This window comes from Schistocerca nitens, chromosome 6 (genome assembly GCF_023898315.1).
Source record: "Schistocerca nitens isolate TAMUIC-IGC-003100 chromosome 6, iqSchNite1.1, whole genome shotgun sequence".
Lineage (NCBI taxonomy): Eukaryota > Metazoa > Arthropoda > Insecta > Orthoptera > Acrididae > Schistocerca > Schistocerca nitens.
Genome location: NC_064619.1, coordinates 366,087,361 through 366,108,310, shown reverse-complemented (window position 1 = coordinate 366,108,310; position 20,950 = coordinate 366,087,361). Strand labels below are relative to the sequence as shown.

Below are 20,950 nucleotides of genomic sequence, written 5' to 3'. Positions count from 1 at the left end.
TTGTGTTCTTTTAACATGGAACATTCTAAACTCTTTTAAGCAGTCTTTCTTTATTGTTAAGCCTTCATATTCAGCATCTCCCTCTCACTGTCACTGCTTGTATATATCTCTTGCCCACTGTCTCCTTTATCTCCCATTAATTTACAGTATATCCCACTGCCACTGTCTCCTCACTCACTCCTTTTGTCTTTCTTCCCCACTGCCACAGTCTCTAAAAAATTATGTAGCGTCCAACTTATCTTTTCCCTTACGCCCATGTGTTAAAATTTTGGACCAAAATGCGCCTTCCCCTATACCTTGGTCTGGGAGGGTGCGACCCACCAAGACTATGTCGGCACCCCCCTCATCTGTATTTTTCATTTCCACTGTCTGCTCTCTATTTTGCTCCCACTGTTTCTATCTATCTATCTCTCTCTCTCTCTCTCTCACTCACTCACTCACTCTCCCTCTCTCTCTCTCTCTCTCTCTCTCTCTCTCCCTCTCTCTCTTTTACTGCCACTTTATCTCACTGATCATCAACATCTTGTCTCTGTTTGGTTCCCGCATATATTATCTCTGTCCCCCTCTCTTTCCCTTTCACTGATACTGTCTCTCTCCCATGATCACTGTCTCCTTTCTGGCAGCTGGCTCCCCACTTCTCTGCCAGAGTCTTTTAAAGAGGAACATATTCATCTTTTTTGTGCTCTGATAGGAGGCTTTTTCCACTGGCTTCTTTCTTCTCCCTGCTATTATTAAATGATTTCTACAGGTTGCTAATGTTTTGACCATTTAATTACAAAGTTCAACATATTTATTTGCTTTGTCACATACAAACAACAAATAAATACACATAATATAGGTTAACATGAACTTGTTCCTTTGCATTTTTTCCCCCCCTCATCGTTTGCAGAAATTGCGCACCTTATGATCTGTATCTTAAAAGAGTATAAATGTTATTAGAAATGTTTTACTGAATTTTCTGTCTTTTCCAGTTTTACATAACTTTTCATGCCCATTTAAAAGTTCTTTTCAGCGCATTACGAGCATTTTTAGTCAATTCTATGTCACTGCAGTACCATTTTGGGCCTATATGTATAGGTGTGAAGTGCCCATTACACAGAGGCAATGCACAATTGACGTGTTTTTCTTGGTGTCTGTTGAGTGAGTGTGTGTGTGTGTTTGATGTTTACGGGCGCTAAACAGTGGGGTCATCAGCGCCCAAACGCATAAAAACAGGAACACATGCAGTGAAGGGACTAAGACGGACAGCGAACAAGGGGAACAGCTAAAAGACACAGACCTGACGCAGTTCCAAATCCTCACATACAGAGGCAAAACAAGAGGAGAAGGAATGCACTAAAAAAGGAAAGGAAACACAAGGAAGGGAGGACAGAAACCGAAGGGAAACAAGGAGGTATTCATGACTGGCGGACCTCTTACCTAAAATCTGGGTGAGCCAGTCATCCAGCAGCACATTAAAACCCTCTCCCTAAAATCCGAGGCAACAAATTGGACAGGACAAAAAACCGTAAAACCTTAACCACAGACGTTGCGTCATCTTGCAAAATAGAGGGCAAATCCGGTGGCAAAGAAACCACCGCCCTCTGGTCAGAGAATAAAAGACAGTCAAGTAAAATGTGGCGGACAGTAACCTGGACGCCACAAGCACTGCAGATTGGGGGATCCTCCCGCCGGAGTAAAAAACCATGTGTGAAGGGACTGTGCCCGATGCGGAGGCGAGTGAGGAGAACCTCATCCCGCCTGCATGACTGGTAGGACGTACGCCATGGCCGCATGGTGGCCTTGACCAGACGCAGCTTATTGTCACCGACTGCCAGCCACTCCTCTTCCCATTGACGCATAACACAAAAACGCAGGAGGGTGGTAACAGCATGGAGGGGGACAGCAAATTCAACAACACGAGGGAAGGAACATGCATCTTTGGCAGCCACATCCGCCAGTTAGTTTCCCCTAATACCCACGTGCCCCGGCACCCAGCAGAAAGAAACCACCTTCCCCTGCCGTTGCAGGTGGAGTAGGGCATCATGGATGTTCTGGACGACCTTATCCGCTGGGTACAAGTGTTGAATGGTCTGAAGGGCACTCAGGGAGTCAGAACAGATGAGGAACTTACGACTGGGAACACATCCCATCTGCTCCAATGCCCGCAGGATCGCAAACAATTCGGCATCAAAGATGGTAAACGCCGCAGGAAGCCGTAACTTGATGACTCGATCAGGGAAAACAACAGCACAACCAACAGAGTCCCCCTGGTTAGAGCCATCCGTAAATACTGGTACATGGTCCGGATGCTGGTGTAAAATATCGGAAAATAAGGAGGTAAAAACAAACGCAGAAGTGCAGCTCCTCCGGGACTCCGACAAGTCTAAAAGGACGCCTGGCCTCTGGAGCAACCAGGGAGGGAGACGAGTAAAACCCAGTCGTTGGGGGGCCACACGCTCCACACCAAGGGACTCAAGCTAATGCTTGGCACGAATCCCAAATGGTCTCGTTGCCCTGGGATGACTGGAAAAGAGACATTCCATAGGCGGTCGGGCAATGGTAGGGTACGCAGGGGAGGTAGGACAGGCAAGGAATTGACACACCCGTCGCACCATGAGGAGTTTCCGCTGGATGGCGGGCGGCAGTTCCCCTGCCTCAGCACACAGGCTGGGGATGGGACTAGTACGGAAGGCACCAATGGCCAGCCTGATACCCTCATGGTGTACTGCGTCAAGAATCTTCAGATACGAAGGCCTTGCGGACCCATACACGGTGCAACCATAGTCAAGACGCAATCGGACGAAAGCCCTATAAAATTGCAGCAGACGCGCCCAATCTGCTCCCCAGGACCGATGGCTCAGACACTTCAAAATATTCAGTGCCTTCAGGGCCCGCACCTTGAAGTCTTTAAGGTGAGGCAACCACGACAACTTGGAATCAAAAGTGAGGCCCAGCAACCTCACAGTGTCTCTAAAAGAAAGAATGGTGTCCCTCAGACGCAATTCAGGGGAGGTAAAAAGACGTCGAGAACGATTAAAATGAACACACACACATTTGTCTGCAGAAAAGGTAAAACCCATCTTCGCAGTCCATGCCTCTAATCGCTTTATCGTAAGCTGCAACTGCCGACTAGCAGTGACAAGACTAGAGGAAGAACAGAAAACAGCAAAATCGTCCACAAACAAGGAGCATTGGGCAGGACTCCGGATAGTGGACGTGATACTGTTAATGGCGACGGCAAAGAGGGTGACACTTAAAACGCTTCCCTGAGGAACACCATTCTCCTGCACGTACAAATCAGAAAGCACAGTACCAACCCGATATCGAAAGAGGCGGTGGGAAAGAAAGGACCGAATGAAGATGGGGAGACGGCCACAAAAGCCCCACTGATGGAGTTGATTGAGGATAAAGCGGCGCCAAGTAGTGTCATACGCCTTATTAATATCAAAGAATACACCTAGACAATGCTGGTTACATAGGAAGGCCTGCTGGATGGCCGCCTCAAGCAGGGTCAAGTTGTTGATAGTGGAACGACATCTCCGAAAGCCACACTGAGAGGGGCTAAGGAGCTGCCTGGTCTCGAGCAGCCAAACCAGGCGACGGTTGACCATGCGTTCCAACGTCTTCCCGACACAGCTCGTCAAAGCAATACTCTGATAACTACTGGGATGCGTTCGGTCCTTCCCAGGTTTGAGGAGCGAATCAAAATCGCCTCCCTCCACGAGTCAGGGTACGTGCCGGATAACCATATCATATTAAAACAATTCAGGAGAACTTCCTTGGATGGCAGAAACAAGTGCTGCAGCATGCTGTACCGGATTTGATCATGACCAGGCGCAGTATCATGAGCCACAGACAGCGCCGAATCCAGTTCCCACATTGTGAAGGGGCAGTTGTAGGGTTCAGAATTTGGAGACCGGAAGTCCAAGTGACCCCTCTCGATGGCACTGCGGTAGCGGCAGAAATCTGGATCACAATTAATAGTGGCGGTAGATGCCGCAAAATGCATGGCCAGTGTCTGGGCAATGTCTCTCGGTGCCATGAGAAGACTTCCCTGATGCAGCAATGCCGTGACAGGTAGCTGGCCGAGTTTCCCGGAAATCCTCCTGATGGCTTCCCATACTTTCGTAGAACTAGTGGAGCGGGAGATGGAGTTCAAGAACGATTGCCATGACCGTCGTTTGCTCTCTTTAATCACTGGCCGCGCTTTGGCCCTTGCCACCCGAAAGGCCGCAAGATTGTCAGCTGAGGGACGGCACTTGAAGCGGCGCAGACCTGCACGGCGGGCTCGAATGGCTGAGCGGCACTCAGTGGTCCACCAAGGGACAGGACGCCTCTTGGGATGACCAGATGACCGTGGGATTGACAATTCAGCAGCATGGGAGATCACGGCTGTAACATGGTCTACCCATTCGTGGACGTTGGCATGGTGTTCCAAAACAGCCAGTTGGCTGAAAAGTGTCCAGTCAGCTCGGCAGAGGTGCCACCAGGGCGGCACTGGTAATGCCATAGCCTCATCCAGGAGGCGAATGCAAAGGGGGAAGTGGTCACTAGAATGGAGGTCAGCAGCAACCTCCCACAGAGCAGAATCCACGAGTGCTGGAGAGCAAAAGGAAAGGTCAATAGCTGATGACGACCCAGAAGCAGTACAGAAATGAGTGGGAGCACCAGAGTTGAGGATGCACAGTTCATAACTCTTTCAACTATTGAGCCAACTTCCCAGACCATGGAGCCATTATTTCTCTTTCAAGTAGCTCCTCAGTTGGCATCACGAAGCTGAGTACATCCAGTACCAGTCCTCCCACCAAGAAAACATCCTTGGCAGTACTGGTCTTTCCGATTCATCTCTGCATCTCAGTAATGGATAAAAAGTTTCAAGGTTCTCTGAGATCATCATCTTTAGAACATATGATAAAAATTTTGATTTGCCATGAATAGAAATCACAAATGGTACTTTTCGTAACCAAAAGTCATGAATCTTCACATGTACTTTGAGCCACTTACTATGGTTAGTAATTTACATAATTGTGTCCCATTGTGCAAAAATGGCTAAAAACCAGATTTTGCTGTTTTCTGTGTAAGAAAGGTAACCCTTAACCTCTGCATCTCACTAATAGATAATAATATTTTTTTAAAAAAAGTCCTTATTCCCCGAGAATATCATCTTACGACCATATGATTAAAATTTCAATGATCTGCCTTGAACAGAAATTATAAAAGTAGTCATCCCCACCCTTGGTACATTTTGTGCCCAAAAATCATAGTTTTTCAGGGTTCTCTTAGGAATCATCCACGAACAAACAGTGCTTTTACAATTGACCTAAGGTGTGCTAACACTAGCAACCTCCGTTTGCGTAGCAACAGCGGCCATTTGTACCGGTTTTTTCAGAGCGGCAGCGAAAGATGTCGTAAATACAGGAGGTTGCATGGCCTTAAAGAGCTTCTTGGCCTCACCATAGGGGATGTGCTTAGATGTTTTGATCTCCTGGATCTTCCGTTTGTCGAGATAGACGGGGCAGACCCGGCTCCAGACACGGTGACTCCCAGAGCAATTCACGCACTTCAAAGGCGATGAACAATCGGCTCCTTCATGGGCAGGCCGACCACATTTACCACAAGTGGCTATCCCATTGCACCCCAACGTAGTATGCCCAAAGCGCTGACATTTAAAACAGCGCATTGGGTTGGGGAAATATGGTCGTACTGGCAAACGTAAGAACCCCGCTTTAACATGCTCTGGGAGTCTCGGGCAACTGAATGTGAGAATAAACGAGTCGGATTTGACTAGGTCCCCATCGACTCATTTCATAATATGCTGCACGTCAACAATACCGTCGTCAGCCCACTCAGATTTTAACTCATCTGTGGGGTAATACACCAAGTCTCTACATATCACAACACCCTTACTATAGTTCAAAGTGGAGTGGAGCTTGGTCTCGATAGCGTACTCTCCGAGACAGGTTGCTTTCCGAAGAGAAGCGACTTGACGGGAACTAGAAGTCTCAACTAACAGAGTACCATTGCGCAGTCGCTTAACAGATTTCAGTGTACCTGCAATTCCCTCAAGACCTTTGTGGATGTAAAAGGGAGAAACCCTCTCAAAGCTACCCTCCTTCCGTTTAATAATCAAAAACACATTCTGATTATCAGCATGTGCTCTGTTACGACAGTCTGATAAATCTCTAGCAACACCAGGAGCTGGAGGACTCGCAGCACGAAGTCGCTTTTTCGATGGGGTGTGTTTTCCTACCAGTGGTCCACCCAATCCACTGGTAGGGGGAAATGTAGAGGTCGAAGGGTCCATTGCGGTCCCACGAGCAGCTAGGGAACTAAAGGTCCGCTCAGATAGAGCCCCGCGTGCCTGAGTAAGCCGTATACAATTGGGGTGCGGCAGGTGCCCCAGAGGTTGCCCGCTTGCGAATGTTCCACCCCAACAGCCATGCATCTCATAGGCGCGGAGCACACCGTAAGATTGAGGGGTTTTTATAGAGGCTGGCCTCCCTCGCAATCCAGGCGGTCAAGCCAAGATTACCATTCCCCGCAGCACACAACATTCCACCGCCGCGCCATACGGTGGTCGCTGAAGCATATCCGGGGGTTACGGTGACAGGAGACTGGCGGCGCAGACCAGTCCCCAGCTCAGGACCTCGGGGTCGCCAAGCCCGTACTCAGCAAATGAATGCTGAGCCCCTGGGGGGGTGTGGGTTGATTTTAAGTGACAGATACATTGAGAGATGCAAGTCTTTACTCACTCACTGTAAAAACAGTAATCTACTTTTCTGAATCCCTTGTTTACCATCTTGTTTTCTCTTGATGTTGTGGTCCTGTGATGCATTGCCAAGTATTTGACTGTTGATGTCTTGATGTCTTTTCGATTGAAGAGGGGCAAGAGCTAAAAAAGAGCTTCTACCTTTAAACAACTCACTATGAAATGACAAAACACAGTTTCTCTAATTATTCTACACTCCTGGAAATTGAAATAAGAACACCGTGAATTCATTGTCCCAGGAAGGGGAAACTTTATTGACACATTCCTGGGGTCAGATACATCACATGATCACACTGACAGAACCACAGGCACATAGACACAGGCAACAGAGCATGCACAATGTCGGCACTAGTACAGTGTATATCCACCTTTCGCAGCAATGCAGGCTGCTATTCTCCTATGGAGACGATCATAGAGATGCTGGATGTAGTCCTGTGGAACGGCTTGCCATGCCATTTCCACCTGGCGCCTCAGTTGGACCAGCGTTCGTGCTGGACATGCAGACCGTGTGAGATGATGCTTCATCCAGTCCCAAACATGCTCAATGGGGGACAGATCTGGAGATCTTGCTGGCCAGGGTAGTTGACTTACACCTTCTAGAGCACGTTGGGTGGCACGGGATACATGCGGACGTACATTGTCCTGTTGGAACAGCAAGTTCCCTTGCCGGTCTAGGAATGGTAGAACGATGGGTTCGATGACGGTTTGGATGTACCGTGCACTATTCAGTGTCCCCTCGACGATCACCAGTGGTGTACGGCCAGTGTAGGAGATCGCTCCCCACACCATGATGCCGGGTGTTGGCCCTGTGTGCCTCGGTCGTATGCAGTCCTGATTGTGGCGCTCACCAGCACGGCGCCAAACACGCATACGACCATCATTGGCACCAAGGCAGAAGCGACTCTCATCGCTGAAGACGACACGTCTCCATTCATCCCTCCATTCACGCCTGTCGCGACACCACTGGAGGCGGGCTGCACGATGTTGGGGCGTGAGCGGAAGACGGCCTAACGGTGTGCGGGACCGTAGCCCAGCTTCATGGAGACGGTTGCGAATGGTCCTCGCCGATACCCCAGGAGCAACAGTGTCCCTAATTTGCTGGGAAGTGGCGGTGCGGTCCCCTACGGCACTGCGTAGGATCCTACGGTCTTGGCGTGCATCCGTGCGTCGCTGCGGTCCGGTCCCAGGTCGACGGGCACGTGCACCTTCCGCCGACCACTGGCGACAACATCGATGTACTGTGGAGACCTCACGCCCCACGTGTTGAGCAATTCGGCGGTACGTCCACCCGGCCTCCTGCATGCCCACTATACGCCCTCGCTCAAAGTCCGTCAACTGCACATACGGTTTACGTCCACGCTGTCGCGGCATGCTACCAGTGTTAAAGACTGCGATGGAGCTCCGTATGCCACGGCAAACTGGCTGACACTGACGGCGGCGGTGCACAAATGCTGCGCAGCTAGCGCCATTCGACGGCCAACACCGCGGTTCCTGGTGTGTCCGCTGTGCCGTGCGTGTGATCATTGCTTGTACAGCCCTCTCGCAGTGTCCGGAGCAAGTATGGTGGGTCTGACACACCGGTGTCAATGTGTTCTTTTTTCCATTTCCAGGAGTGTATATTCAAAGACCTGTGTCGAAACAAGGCCCCCGGAGTAGACAACATTCCATTGGAACTACTGACGGCCTTGGGAGAGCCAGTCCTGACAAAACTCTACCATCTGGTGAGCAAGATGTATGAAACAGGTGAAATTCCCTCAGACTTCAAGAACAATATAATAATTCCAATCCCAAAGAAAGCAGGTGTTGACAGATGTGAAAATTACCGGACAATCAGTTTAATAAGCCACAGCTGCAAAATACTAACACGAATTCTTTACAGACGAATGGAAAAACTAGTAGAAGCCGGCCTCGGGGAAGATCAGTTTGGATTCCGTAGAAATACTGGAACACGTGAGGCAATACTGACCTTACGACTTATCTTAGAAGAAAGATTAAGGAAAGGCAAACCTATGTTTCTAGCATTTGTAGACTTAGAGAAAGCTTTTGACAATGTTGACTGGAATACTCTCTTTCAAATTCTAAAGGTGGCAGGGGTAAAATACAGGGAGCGAAAGGCTATTTACAATTTGTACAGAAACCAGATGGCAGTTATAAGAGTCGAGGGACATGAAAGGGAAGCAGCGGTTGGGAAGGGAGTAAGACAGGGTTGTAGCCTCTCCCCGATGTTATTCAATCTGTATATTGAGCAAGCAGTAAAGGAAACAAAAGAAAAATTCGGAGTAGGTATTAAAATCCATGGAGAAGAAATAAAAACTTTGAGGTTCGCCGATGACATTGTAATTCTGTCAGAGACAGCAAAGGACTTGGAAGAGCAGTTGAACGGAATGGATGGTGTCTTGAAGGGAGGATATAAGATGAACATCAACAAAAGCAAAACGAGGATAATGGAATGTAGCCGAATTAAGTCGGGTGATGTTGAGAGTATTAGATTAGGAAATGAGACACTTAAAGTAGTAAAGGAGTTTTGCTATTTGGGGAGCAAAATAACTGATGATGGTCGAAGTAGAGAGGATATAAAATGTAGACTGGCAATGGCAAGGAAAGCGTTTCTGAAGAAGAGAAATTTGTTGACATCGAGTATAGATTTAAGTGTCAGGAAATCATTTCTGAAAGTATTTGTATGGAGTGTAGCCATGTATGGAAGTGAAACATGGACGGTAAATAGTTTGGACAAGAAGAGAATAGAAGTTTTCGAAATGTGGTGCTACAGAAGAATGCTCAAGATTAGATGGGTAGATCACGTAACTAATGAGGAGGTATTGAATAGGATTGGGGAGAAGAGAAGTTTGTGTCACAACTTGACCAGAAGAAGGGATCGGTTGGTAGGACATGTTCTGAGGCATCAAGGGATCACCAATTTAGTATTGGAGGGCAGCGTGGAGGGTAAAAATCGTAGGGGGAGACCAAGAGATGAATACACTAAGCAGATTCAGAAGGATGTAGGTTGCAGTAGGTACTGGGAGATGAAGAAGCTTGCACAGGATAGAGTAGCATGGAGAGCTGCATCAAACCAGTCTCAGGACTGAAGACCACAACAACAACAACAACATATTCAAATAAGTTCTCAACTCACAACAGCTGATCATTAACAAAGCTTTTCAGACAATATGTTCATACATGATGGTTCAGTGCTTGACTAAAACCACAAGTTTGTAGTTAAATCAAAATAGTGTAGCTTAGAGTCTATATAACAACATTAATTTTTATTTAGTGCATGACAATAGTCATCATGCCCCTTTCATCTTTGGAGTCTACAGCACCCCCAAAGCATGACTGCAAAGTGCAGGTGACCCCTCACTGGCCAGTCCAAATTACACATCTGTCGTCACTTTCTGCTCTGTGCCCACATTTTTCAGCATAAATTCCAGCAATCCCTGGCATAGTGGATGCTCTTTACGCTACTATTAACTAATGTCACATTTTTCATACCCACATCTTTCATTGGTCTAGTAAAAGGAAAGTGAGATGTGTTGCTATGCTTTATAGCAACATGTACCACTACACCATAAAGTTTTATTGGTGAAAAAATGCTGGCGAAAAACAGTTTGCTGACCTCAGAATCCTTGCGATGAATTTAGGACCTCTGCTGTGTGTTCACTATAGCACTTAAAACCAAATTGACTGCTCAGATCAGATGCTTCATGCATCAACCCCTGCAACCCATAGAAGATATAGATGCTTCAGTAACTGAATTAGTATTTTAATCTTTTTTAAAAAAAAAAAAAAAATCTCACGAGATAGAACGAACTGATCTCAACTAAAGACAGTACACACAATTCTTAAAAAAAATTAACTAAATAGAACGAACTGATCTGAACTAAATACAATAGACTAAGTAGACCCAGAGATTCCCAGAGATACCCAGAGAATGAGGTAGTGCCAAGAGTGCATCCCAGAGTGCCCCAGGGAGCTACAACACTAAGAAGAATCGCTTCTCGGCTTTTAGCAAGATCAATGTGTAGTGATCTATAACAATCAATATAAATTAATATGAAGATATGTACAAATCGATGCCTCATGGCTTAATGCAGATGCAGTATGGAGGGGATTGTAGTCAGTACATAACTCTTTCAACTATTGAGCCAACTTCCCAGACCATGGAGCCATTATTTCTCTTTCAAGTAGCTCCTCAGTTGGCATCACGAAGCTGAGTACATCCAGTACCAGTCCTCCCACCAAGAAAACATCCTTGGCAGTACTGGTCTTTCCGATTCATCTCTGCATCTCAGTAATGGATAAAAAGTTTCAAGGTTCTCTGAGATCATCATCTTTAGAACATATGATAAAAATTTTGATTTGCCATGAACAGAAATCACAAATGGTACTTTTCGTAACCAAAAGTCATGAATCTTCACATGTACTTTGAGCCACTTACTATGGTTAGTAATTTACATAATTGTGTCCCATTGTGCAAAAATGGCCAAAAACCAGATTTTGCTGTTTTCCGTGTAAGAAAGGTAAACCTGAACCTCTGCATCTCACTAATAGATAATAATATTTTAAAAAAAAAAAAAAAGTCCTTATTCCCCGAGAATATCATCTTACGAACATATGATTAAAATTTCAATGATCTGCCTTGAACAGAAATTATAAAAGTAGTCATCCCCACCCTTGGTACATGTATCATAGTTTTTCAGGGTTCTCTTAGGAATCATCCACGAACAAACAGTGCTTTTACAATTGACCTAAGGTCCACCCTAGTCCACACCTAATGCAAAAGAACTTACCAATTTTCTCAATTTGCCTGGGCTGGAGGAAGTGTGTAATGTTCAAATTTTGACCCTGTTGTGTAGGGTAGTTACAGTATTCCTGTTCTCCCAATAGGTATACAAATGGTCACTAGGCCAAGGGCTGTCTAAAACACTTGACCCCTTATCTCTGTGATCAATAGAAACCAATATGGCCTTCTGAAAAATCACATTCTTGCTTGCCACTTTTTGGAACATGTTGTTATTATGCACTGGCCTATATATTAATCTTCAGGGTCAACTGCCAGTCCTTGCACAAATCATGGATCCTCTGTAGGTCTTCCTGCAATTTGCTACCATCGTGTGGCATTTCTAATTTCTTATAAACATCTGTGTCAACTGCAAACAGCCTCATGGAGCTTCTGTTGTTATCCATTACATCATTTTTATATATTGTAGCAGTAACGATCCTATCACACTTCCTTATACTGCTCCTGAAACTACCTTTAGATCTATCAATTTTGTTCTGTTAAGAGCATTGTACTGAGTTCCATGCACAAGAAAGTACTGAATCCAGTCACAAACATGGCTCAATACTCCACAAGATCATATATTTTGCTCTAAATGACAGTATGGAACTGTATCAAAAAACAAGCCCCTCATTCAGGCCTTGAATGCCTAATGGGATGTTGACTAACCATTGTGCCATCCTCTGCCTCATGGCTTAATGCAGATGCAGTATGGAGGGGATTGTAATCAGTACATAACTCTTTCAACTATTGAGCCAACTTCCCAGACCATGGAGCCATTATTTCTCTTTCAAGTAGCTCCTCAGTTGGCATCATGAACCTGAGTGCATCCAGTACCAGTCCTCCCACCAAGAAAACATCCTTGGCAGTACTGGGAATCAAACCTGGCTCCTCTACATGGCAGCCATCTACGCTAGCAAACTGAATCCACCAATGTTGCAACACTAGGGATCTCACTGATGAACAAAGGGAGATGAGTTTTGCACGATCTCTATGGAAGCCTTGTTGATTTTGTACAGCAGTTTTTAATTCTTCAATAATGTCACGATATTTGAACATCAAATATGTTCCTTCATTCTATGACAGATTGCTGTCAGCAATATAGACCAATAATTATGCGCATCTGTTCAATGACCCTTCTTGAAAACAGGAATGACTTGCACTCTTTTGCCAGTCACTAGGTATCTTTTGTTACTCCAACAAACTACAGTAAACTACTGCCAAAAAGGGAGCACGTTCTTTTGCATAGTCCCTGTAGAATTTCAGAGGCTCATCTAATCCACATGCTTTTCCACTATTAAGCAATCCCAGTTGCTTTTATATACTGCAATCACTTAGCTTAATATCTTCCATTTCAGCATTTGTGCGAAGATTGAAATAAGAAAGTGTATTATGATGGTCTCTGGTGAAACAATCTAAGAAGGCCAATCTAGTATTTTTGCCTTCTCTCTGTCACCTTCTGTTTTAGAGTCAGTATGGTTACTGAGTAACACAACACATTATTTTGAACCATTTACTGACTTCATAAAAGACCAAAATTTCTTAAAAAGTTTTTAGTCATCTTCAAATGCAAAATTTTTCTTTCCGATTCATTGAATGCTTCTCATGTTGCTCTCCTTATGCTCATTTTTACTTGGCTCAAATTTTGTTTGTCAATCTGCTTTTGTAGCAGCTTTCTGCCTCAGTTATTGAATCACAGTCAGTCTTTCTTATCCCTTGAAACATTGCTCAGCACATACTGGTCTAAAGCATCTTGAGCAGTGGTTTTAAATTTTATCCATTTGTACTGTACACTTCGTTCTCAGAAAGCTGAATAATTGATGTTGACCAATCAAATACTCTACAATTTGTATCTTTTCACTCAAACTAAGCTAAAATATTTTCCTACCTTTTTCTACATTGCTTTGTAGTCACTGATGTTGATGTTACCTTGTACCCCATTAGTGAGATCACCTACATTACGTTTTCACCTCACTGTTGCTACTTCATCACACTCCACCAAGCAGAGTTCCCACTGTCAACATGAACATTTGCATACACTAAGTAATTCACTTTACTTACTCAAATATTCAGCATTAAAATAAAAGTGGTCATACTGTAAATATGATGACAAAGATTTTCCAAAGGTTTTTAAATGTTGGGAAGTTTGTTATGAAATTTAATTCCCTTGAGTTAAGTAATTTTCTGACAGCAGGATGATTTGGTATGTTTCAAATGTAAGTTTTTTTTTCATATTTGGTGTTAATGATCAAGAACATAACAGATTTAAGTCTGCTTTCCTTAACAATTAAATTTAATTTAAACAATGTAAGAGTTTCCATTATGTAGATAACGAGGTAGAGGAGAAATGCTTTAGACTTCAGAGAGGGGGATTCCATCCACTCATGATTCTGATGACCATTTCGCAACCTGAAAGTAGTAATAGCTGTATTTGAATTACCCAAAATATGATCCCATATTTGAGATTAGAATGAAAATAGGCATGATAAGCACTTTTTACTGTTTTCCCACAACAGGATTTTAGATGAATTATTTAGGTAACTAGCAGTAATCTTCAACAAACTGATTTCTATTAATGCCACTTCCAAATTATCAAACAATATTAATGAAAATTAGAAAGGAGTGAACATTGTACACTTAAAAGTATTTCTGTAACATATAACATCAAAATTTTGACTGTGTGCAAATCACAGTCGATTGGTTCGAATCTTCTTATTACCTAGTTCATTTTCAAGAGGCTAGTTGCCTTTACTGATAACAGCATGCTCAATGCCTTACACAAAAGTCTACAGTATGCTCAGCACTTTGTAGGACACTGTGTTCCACTTACAGCAGTCTTCTTCATTGACTATTATTGCAATTTAAATACACAGTTCATTCTCAAGCACAACCCAGTCAGTAAATCCAAAGGAAATGAGAACTACAACCACGAAAATAATGGATACATTCACATCAATTGTGGTTGTGAACATAGTGATTAAGCTGCATATACCAAAACAGACAGGATGTCCTTCAAACAATATGTACGAGTTGTGGACGTTTTCTTCATAGGCGGTGCTGTTATAGAATCAAGAATAAGCTAGGTATGAGTCACTGTCACTATTTTACTCTTCTCTAGTTCCAGTTCCTTGTTGGTTATTGTCACCTGTGGCATAAATATTCCTTGATTACTGTTTTTTAAGTAATGTTTTCCCAATTTATTTGGTTGCAAGATATTGCCTACAAGCTGTTAATTTTTACAGAATACATTTAAAACACCTGTGTATACAACTCCACAACGGAGAAATGCCATGGGTGTTGGACTTGTCTTTGAGGCAGCCCTTGCAACAGATGAACATGAATCTCACTGGGTACTGCAGGGTGTATGCCTTACTCTGAACACTGATTAACTGCATTACCTATAAGGTATGTCATTTTCCCTTTATACTTTGTTGTGAGTACATTATATTGATAAATACATTCACTAATTTTAATAATTGAATAAAGGCTACGAGTCATGTTAACTCATTCATTTTATTACGGTACACCATATATTTTATTTCACACTCCTTGGGATGTTTTTTACTGATATTATTTCTCTCTCTCTCTCTCTCTCTCTCTCTCTCTCTCTCTCTCTCTCTGTGTGTGTGTGTGTGTGTGTGTGTGTGTGTGTAAATGCTGTATTAATCAAATGCTGTATTTATGTCAATGAAAACTGTCAGTTTCTGAAAATATAATACAACCAGATAGATGAAAAAATCTACTCACCAACTGGTGGTGACAGAAGACACACGTATAAAGGTTAAGGAAATCTGCACACTTTTGGAGCCAATGGTTTCTTCTGGCAAAAGGGTTGAAGGAGAAGCAAGAGGGATGAAGGAAAAGGACTGGCCAGGTTTAGGAAATGTCAAGAGTTTAGAAAAGTTGGCCAGATCCACAATCAGAGGAGACTTACTGAATGGGATGAGAAGGAAAGACAGACTGTTGGGGATGTCAACAGTCAGTCTTTTCTTCTTATGCCATCCAGTTCTCCCCTGACAAAAAGTTCTGGGTAATTTTTCCAAACTCTCCCCATTTCCTAAAACTCACCTTCACCCTTCTTCCATCCCCCTGAACCCTTCTACCAGAAGAAGGAACCAATGGCTCCAAAGGCTTGCAAATTTTCTTAACCTTTATATATGTGTGTTCTCCTGTTGCCACTTGGTGGATAGACTTTTTATCTATCCAGTTACATTAAATGCTATATTTAGTTTGATGATATATATGTTACCAAAGACAGCAAAATTCAATGCTCCAGCAGGAACTGATTAGCATTGCTGCTGGTGGCAGCACATCACAAACTGGCAAACAAGACAGGGTATGTGAGATTATGTAAATGAAACACAAGACTGTTCTACAGAATCTAATTGAAAGTACCACCATACTTGGCTGTGTTATTACTGTGATTACATGGCAGTCTGTAATGCAGTTGATAACAACTGACACCAAAAGTTCAGTTAACATTTCATCACCCTGTCTTCCTTGCCCAATTTTCCCCATCTCATGGATCAGCTCAAGCTATGCTGCCTGCCTACCACTGCCATTCTCAGTAGTATCACTCCTCACTGCTAGAGATATTACTGTGGTTATTCTTCATATCTGACTGTACCTCTTAACACAAAATCATCAACCAAAATATTGCATTAGACTCATTAAAGATTATCCCAGGAAATATCTGCACATCTCTTGAAACCCTGATAAGGCATCAGTTTACAGAAGGTATGCCGAAATAAGAACTACCAAAACTTTTTCACTAACAGTTTTAATTAGCAGTTCAAGAACACTGTCATTACTATAGTGCCATTACCCTTCACACAAGCAACACTCTAAATGATAACTTTGATACTGGTGTTGTGTTGTATCTCACTATGAAATTATCAATAGCCGTGCTGTAAATAAAACTAACTCACTCACTCTCAGAGATCCTAATGACGAAACTGGACCATACAAATGAGTTGGCAGCTAGGTAGTCAGTCAGAAACACAAGATGGATTTTATTGTGCAGAGCTATATTGCAATTATTAGTGTTGTTACAATTGTGAAAATTTATGAGGAGGTATTAGATGACCTTGGGAGAGTCAGAATTGAAAGTAAAATTTTTCATCAATAGCAAAGCACTTATTAAGTTCATGTAAAGTATTGAGCATTTCCTATCATCTTCATACACTGTGTATCATTGTCATGGCCTAATTTCCACTGAGGAAGTATGAAGTTTTTCCTATTATTGTTCATATCTTCTCACTATATTTTCTGCTTCCCTCACCCAATGACCTTCTCCATCTCTAATCATACTACATGTTCTGTACTCCCTAAAATGACCATACACTAAATCCCTGTATGGTCTGCTGATTTCAGTTTTGTATATATCTCATTACTTATTTAATCACTTTTTTTTAACTTTTCAGAGCACCAGTTAGTTTCATCTCTAAGTGGCATGCATTGTTGCTGTTCTTTATCAGTCCTGATATCAGGGCTGTTCTACATGCCCACCCATTTTAATGATAGTGTTTTTTCTGCTGCATTTATTTCACATCTCTTAGTACCATTTCATTAGTTTACCAAGCTCTTGCAAGTGTCATCATTTCTTTTGTCAAATATTCTTCCAAGGCAGATTTTCAAGTTCCTTCAATCTGTATAGGTGTCTATATTTCTGATGCTTTCACTTTAACTCCTTGAATTTCAACTGGTATTTCATTAGTACCTGATTAAATCACAACAGAATAATTTTTTCAGCTCTTAACTTTATATCTGGTTCTTTCTTTTACCAAAATATAATCAGTCCCCTATGTTTCTTGATTACCTGATGTGTACTGTGTTACTTTCATCTCACACGGTTCACAAAAAGTGTATTCACAATGAATACTCTCATGTCCAGCATAAATTCTATTAATCTTCTTCCTCTATCATTTCCTATTTTCACCTATGACTGCATTGCAGTCTTCCAGTATGATTAAATTCTCACCACCTTTGACATATTACACGAATTAATTGATACTGTCATACCCTTTTTCATTATCATTGTCATCTGCATCCATGGTCTGTTGTCTACCTATTTAATTTCTCCATCAACGTTCTTTCTGTTTGCTGCAGATAACCCTTTACTCTATTGCCAGTTTTCTTACCACTCCTGCTCTACCATAATTTGATCTAGTATGAATAAGCTTGTGATACCAACTTCAAAAATCTCAACAAATGTTAAAATATCTGTATTCCCTCTTTTAATTTCTACATTTAGTAAATTAAAGCCTGTAGCACACACTAGTGAGTGGATTTCTGTCTTGACTGACAGCTGAGTCCAGCCTTTTGTTCGCTGTGGTACTAGTAGGGGAAGGATGGTGAATCAGTCACCATTCTTGTCTTTTACACCCAAGAACCCGGTACCCAATTCGACAGCAGGCTGAGTGGACAAGGGGGCAACCTGGAAGGACTGGAATGAGAAAAATCCCTGCTTCTACCTGAGATCTCAAGGGTCACATTCTACTGCTCTGCCCACTAGACCACCACAGCCAATGTTTCTCCCTTTAAATTTTCTAATTTACCACATTACCTTGTCTTTCAAACATTTCATACACTTACCCTGTTAGTGTTCTTGTACTGCTTGATAGCTCTGCCTTGGTTTTCGCACCTGGATATCTGAATGTCGAAAGACGTTACTTTTGGAATATTTTACCTAAGAAGCAGCCATCCAGACACTTTTTGCAGAGAACTGCCTGCATTAAAATAGTTTCTCTCCCTTACAGGTGTTGGTGTTGTTGTTGTTGTTGTTGTTGTTGTCTTCAGTCCAGAGACAGGTTTGATGCAGCTCTTCATGCTACTCTATCCTGTGCAAGCTTCTTCATCTCCAGGTACCTACTGCAACCAACATGCTTCTGAATCTGCTTAGTGTATTCATCTCTTGGTCTCCCTCTATGATTTTTACCCTCCACGCTGCCCTCCAATACTAAATTGGTGATCCCTTGATGCCTCAGAATGTGTCGTACCAACTTATCCCATCTTCTAGTCAAGTTGTGCCACAAATTCCTCTTCTCTCCAATTCTATTCAGTAACTCCTCATTAGTTACGTGATGTACACATCTAATCTTCAGCAGTCTTCTGTAGCACCACATTTCGAAAGCTTCTATTCTCTTCTTGTCTAAACTATTTATTGTCAATGTTTCACTTCCATACAAAGCTACACTCCATACAAATACTTTCAGAAAAGACTTCCTGACACTTAAATCTATACACGAAGTTAACAAACTTCTCTTCTTCAGAAACGCTTTCCTTGCTATTGCCAGTCTACATTTTATATCCTCTCTACTTCGACCATCATCAGTTATTTTGCTCCCCAAATAGCAAAACTCATCTACTACTTTAAGTGTCTCATTTCCTATCCTAATTCTCTCAGGATCACCTGATTTAATTCGACTATATCCCATCATACTCAATATATAGATTGAATAACATCGGGGATAGGCTACAACCCTGTCTCACTCCCTTCCCAACCACCGCTTCCCTTTCATGCCCTTTGACTCTTCTAACCGCAATCTGGTTTCTGCACAAATTGTAAATAGCAATTCACTCCCTGTATTCGACCCCCTGCCACCTTCAAAATTTGAGAGTATTCCAGTCAACATTGTCAAAAGCTTTCTCTAAGTCCACAAATGCTAGAAATGTAGGTTTGCCCTTTCTTAGTCTATCTTCTAAGATAAGGCATAGGAGCAGTACTGCCTCACACATGTTCCAACATTTCTATGGTATCCAAACTGATCTTCCCCGACACTGCTTCTACTTGTTTGTCCATTCATCTGTAAAGAATTTGTGTTAGTATTTTCCAGCGTTGACTTAGTAAACTGATACTTCAGTAATTTTCACACTTGTCAACACCTGCTTTCTTTGGGATTGGAATTATTATATTCTTCTTGAAGTCTGAGGATATTTTGCCTGTCTCATACATCTTGCTCACCAGATGGTAGAGTTTTGTCAGGGCTGGCTCTCCCAAGATTATCAGTAGTTCCAAAGGAATGTTGTCTACTCCCAGGGCCTTGTTTTGACTTAGGTCTTTCAGTGCTCTGTCAAACTCTTCACGCAGTATCATATCTTCCAGCTTATCTTCATCTATGTCCTCTTCCATCTTTACAATATTGCCCTCAAGTACATCAACCTTCCACCTTTCTGCTTTCCCTTCTTTGCTTAGTACTGGTTTTCCATCTCAGCCCTTGATATTCATACAAGTGGTTCTCTCTTCTCCAAAGGTCTCTTTAATTTTCTGTAGGTAGTATCTATCTTACCCCTAGTGATATAAGCCTCTAAATCCTTACATTTATCCTCTAGCCATCCCTGCTTAGCCATTTTGCACTTCCTGTTGATCTCATTTTTGAGACGTTTGCATTCCTTTTTGCCTGCTTCACTTACTGCATTTTTATATTTTCTCCTTTCATCAATTAAATTCAATATATCTTCTGTTACCCAAGCATTTCCACAAGCCCTCATCTTTTTACCTACTTGATACTCTGCTGCTTTCACTATTTCATCTCTCAAAGCTACCCATTCTTCCTATACTGCATTTCTTTCCCTCGTTCTTGTCAATCATTCCTTAATAGTCTCTCTGAAACTCTCTACAACCTCTGGTTCTTTCAGTTTATCCAGGTCCCATCTTCTTAAATTCCTGCCTTTCTGAGTTTCTTCACTTTTAATCTACAGTTCATAAGCAATAGATTGTGGTCACAGTCCACATCTGCCCCTGGAAATGTCTTACAATTTAAAACCTGGTTCCTAAATCTCTGTCTTTCCATTATATAATCTATCTGAAACCTTCCAGTGCCTCCAGGCCTCTTCCATGTATACAACCTCCTTTCATGATTCTTAAACCAAATGTTAGCTATGATTAAGTTTTGCTCTGTGCAAAATTCTACCAGACGCTTCCTCTTTCATTCCTTACCCCCATTCCATATTCACCTACTATGTTTCCTTCTCTTACTTCTCCTGCTACCAAATTTCAGTCCCCCATGACTATTAAATTTTCATCTCCCTTCACTGTCTGAATAATTTCTTTTATCTCATCATAAATTTCTTCAATCTCTTCTTCATCTGCAGAGCTAGTTGGCATATACAGGGTGGTCCATTGATTGTGACCGGGCCAAATATCTCACGAAATAAGCGTCAAACGAAAAAACTATAATGAACGAAACTTGTCTAGCTTGAAGGGGGAAACCAGATGGGGCTATGGTTGGCCCACTAGATGGCACTGCCATAGGTCAAACGGATATCAACTGTTTTTTTTAAATAGGAACCCCCATTTTTTATAACATATTCAAGTAGTACATAAAGAAATATCAGTGTTTTACTTGGACCACTTTTTTCACTTTGTGATATATGGCGCTGTAATAATGACAAACATATGGCTCACTATTTTAGACGAACAG

At 42.6% G+C, this 20,950-nt stretch overlaps 1 protein-coding gene across 1 annotated transcript in view; it reads left to right on the top strand.

Moving 5' to 3' along the window:
• Window positions 1-20,950, top strand: part of LOC126263364 (dynein axonemal heavy chain 10) — a 1,742,213-nt gene that overhangs the window by 1,707,344 nt on the left and 13,919 nt on the right. The window contains exon 80 of the mRNA XM_049960456.1: window positions 14,771-14,933. Coding sequence (XP_049816413.1) covers window positions 14,771-14,917 — 147 coding nt within the window. The 3' untranslated portion in view covers window positions 14,918-14,933. The remainder of the gene's footprint in view (window positions 1-14,770; window positions 14,934-20,950) is intronic.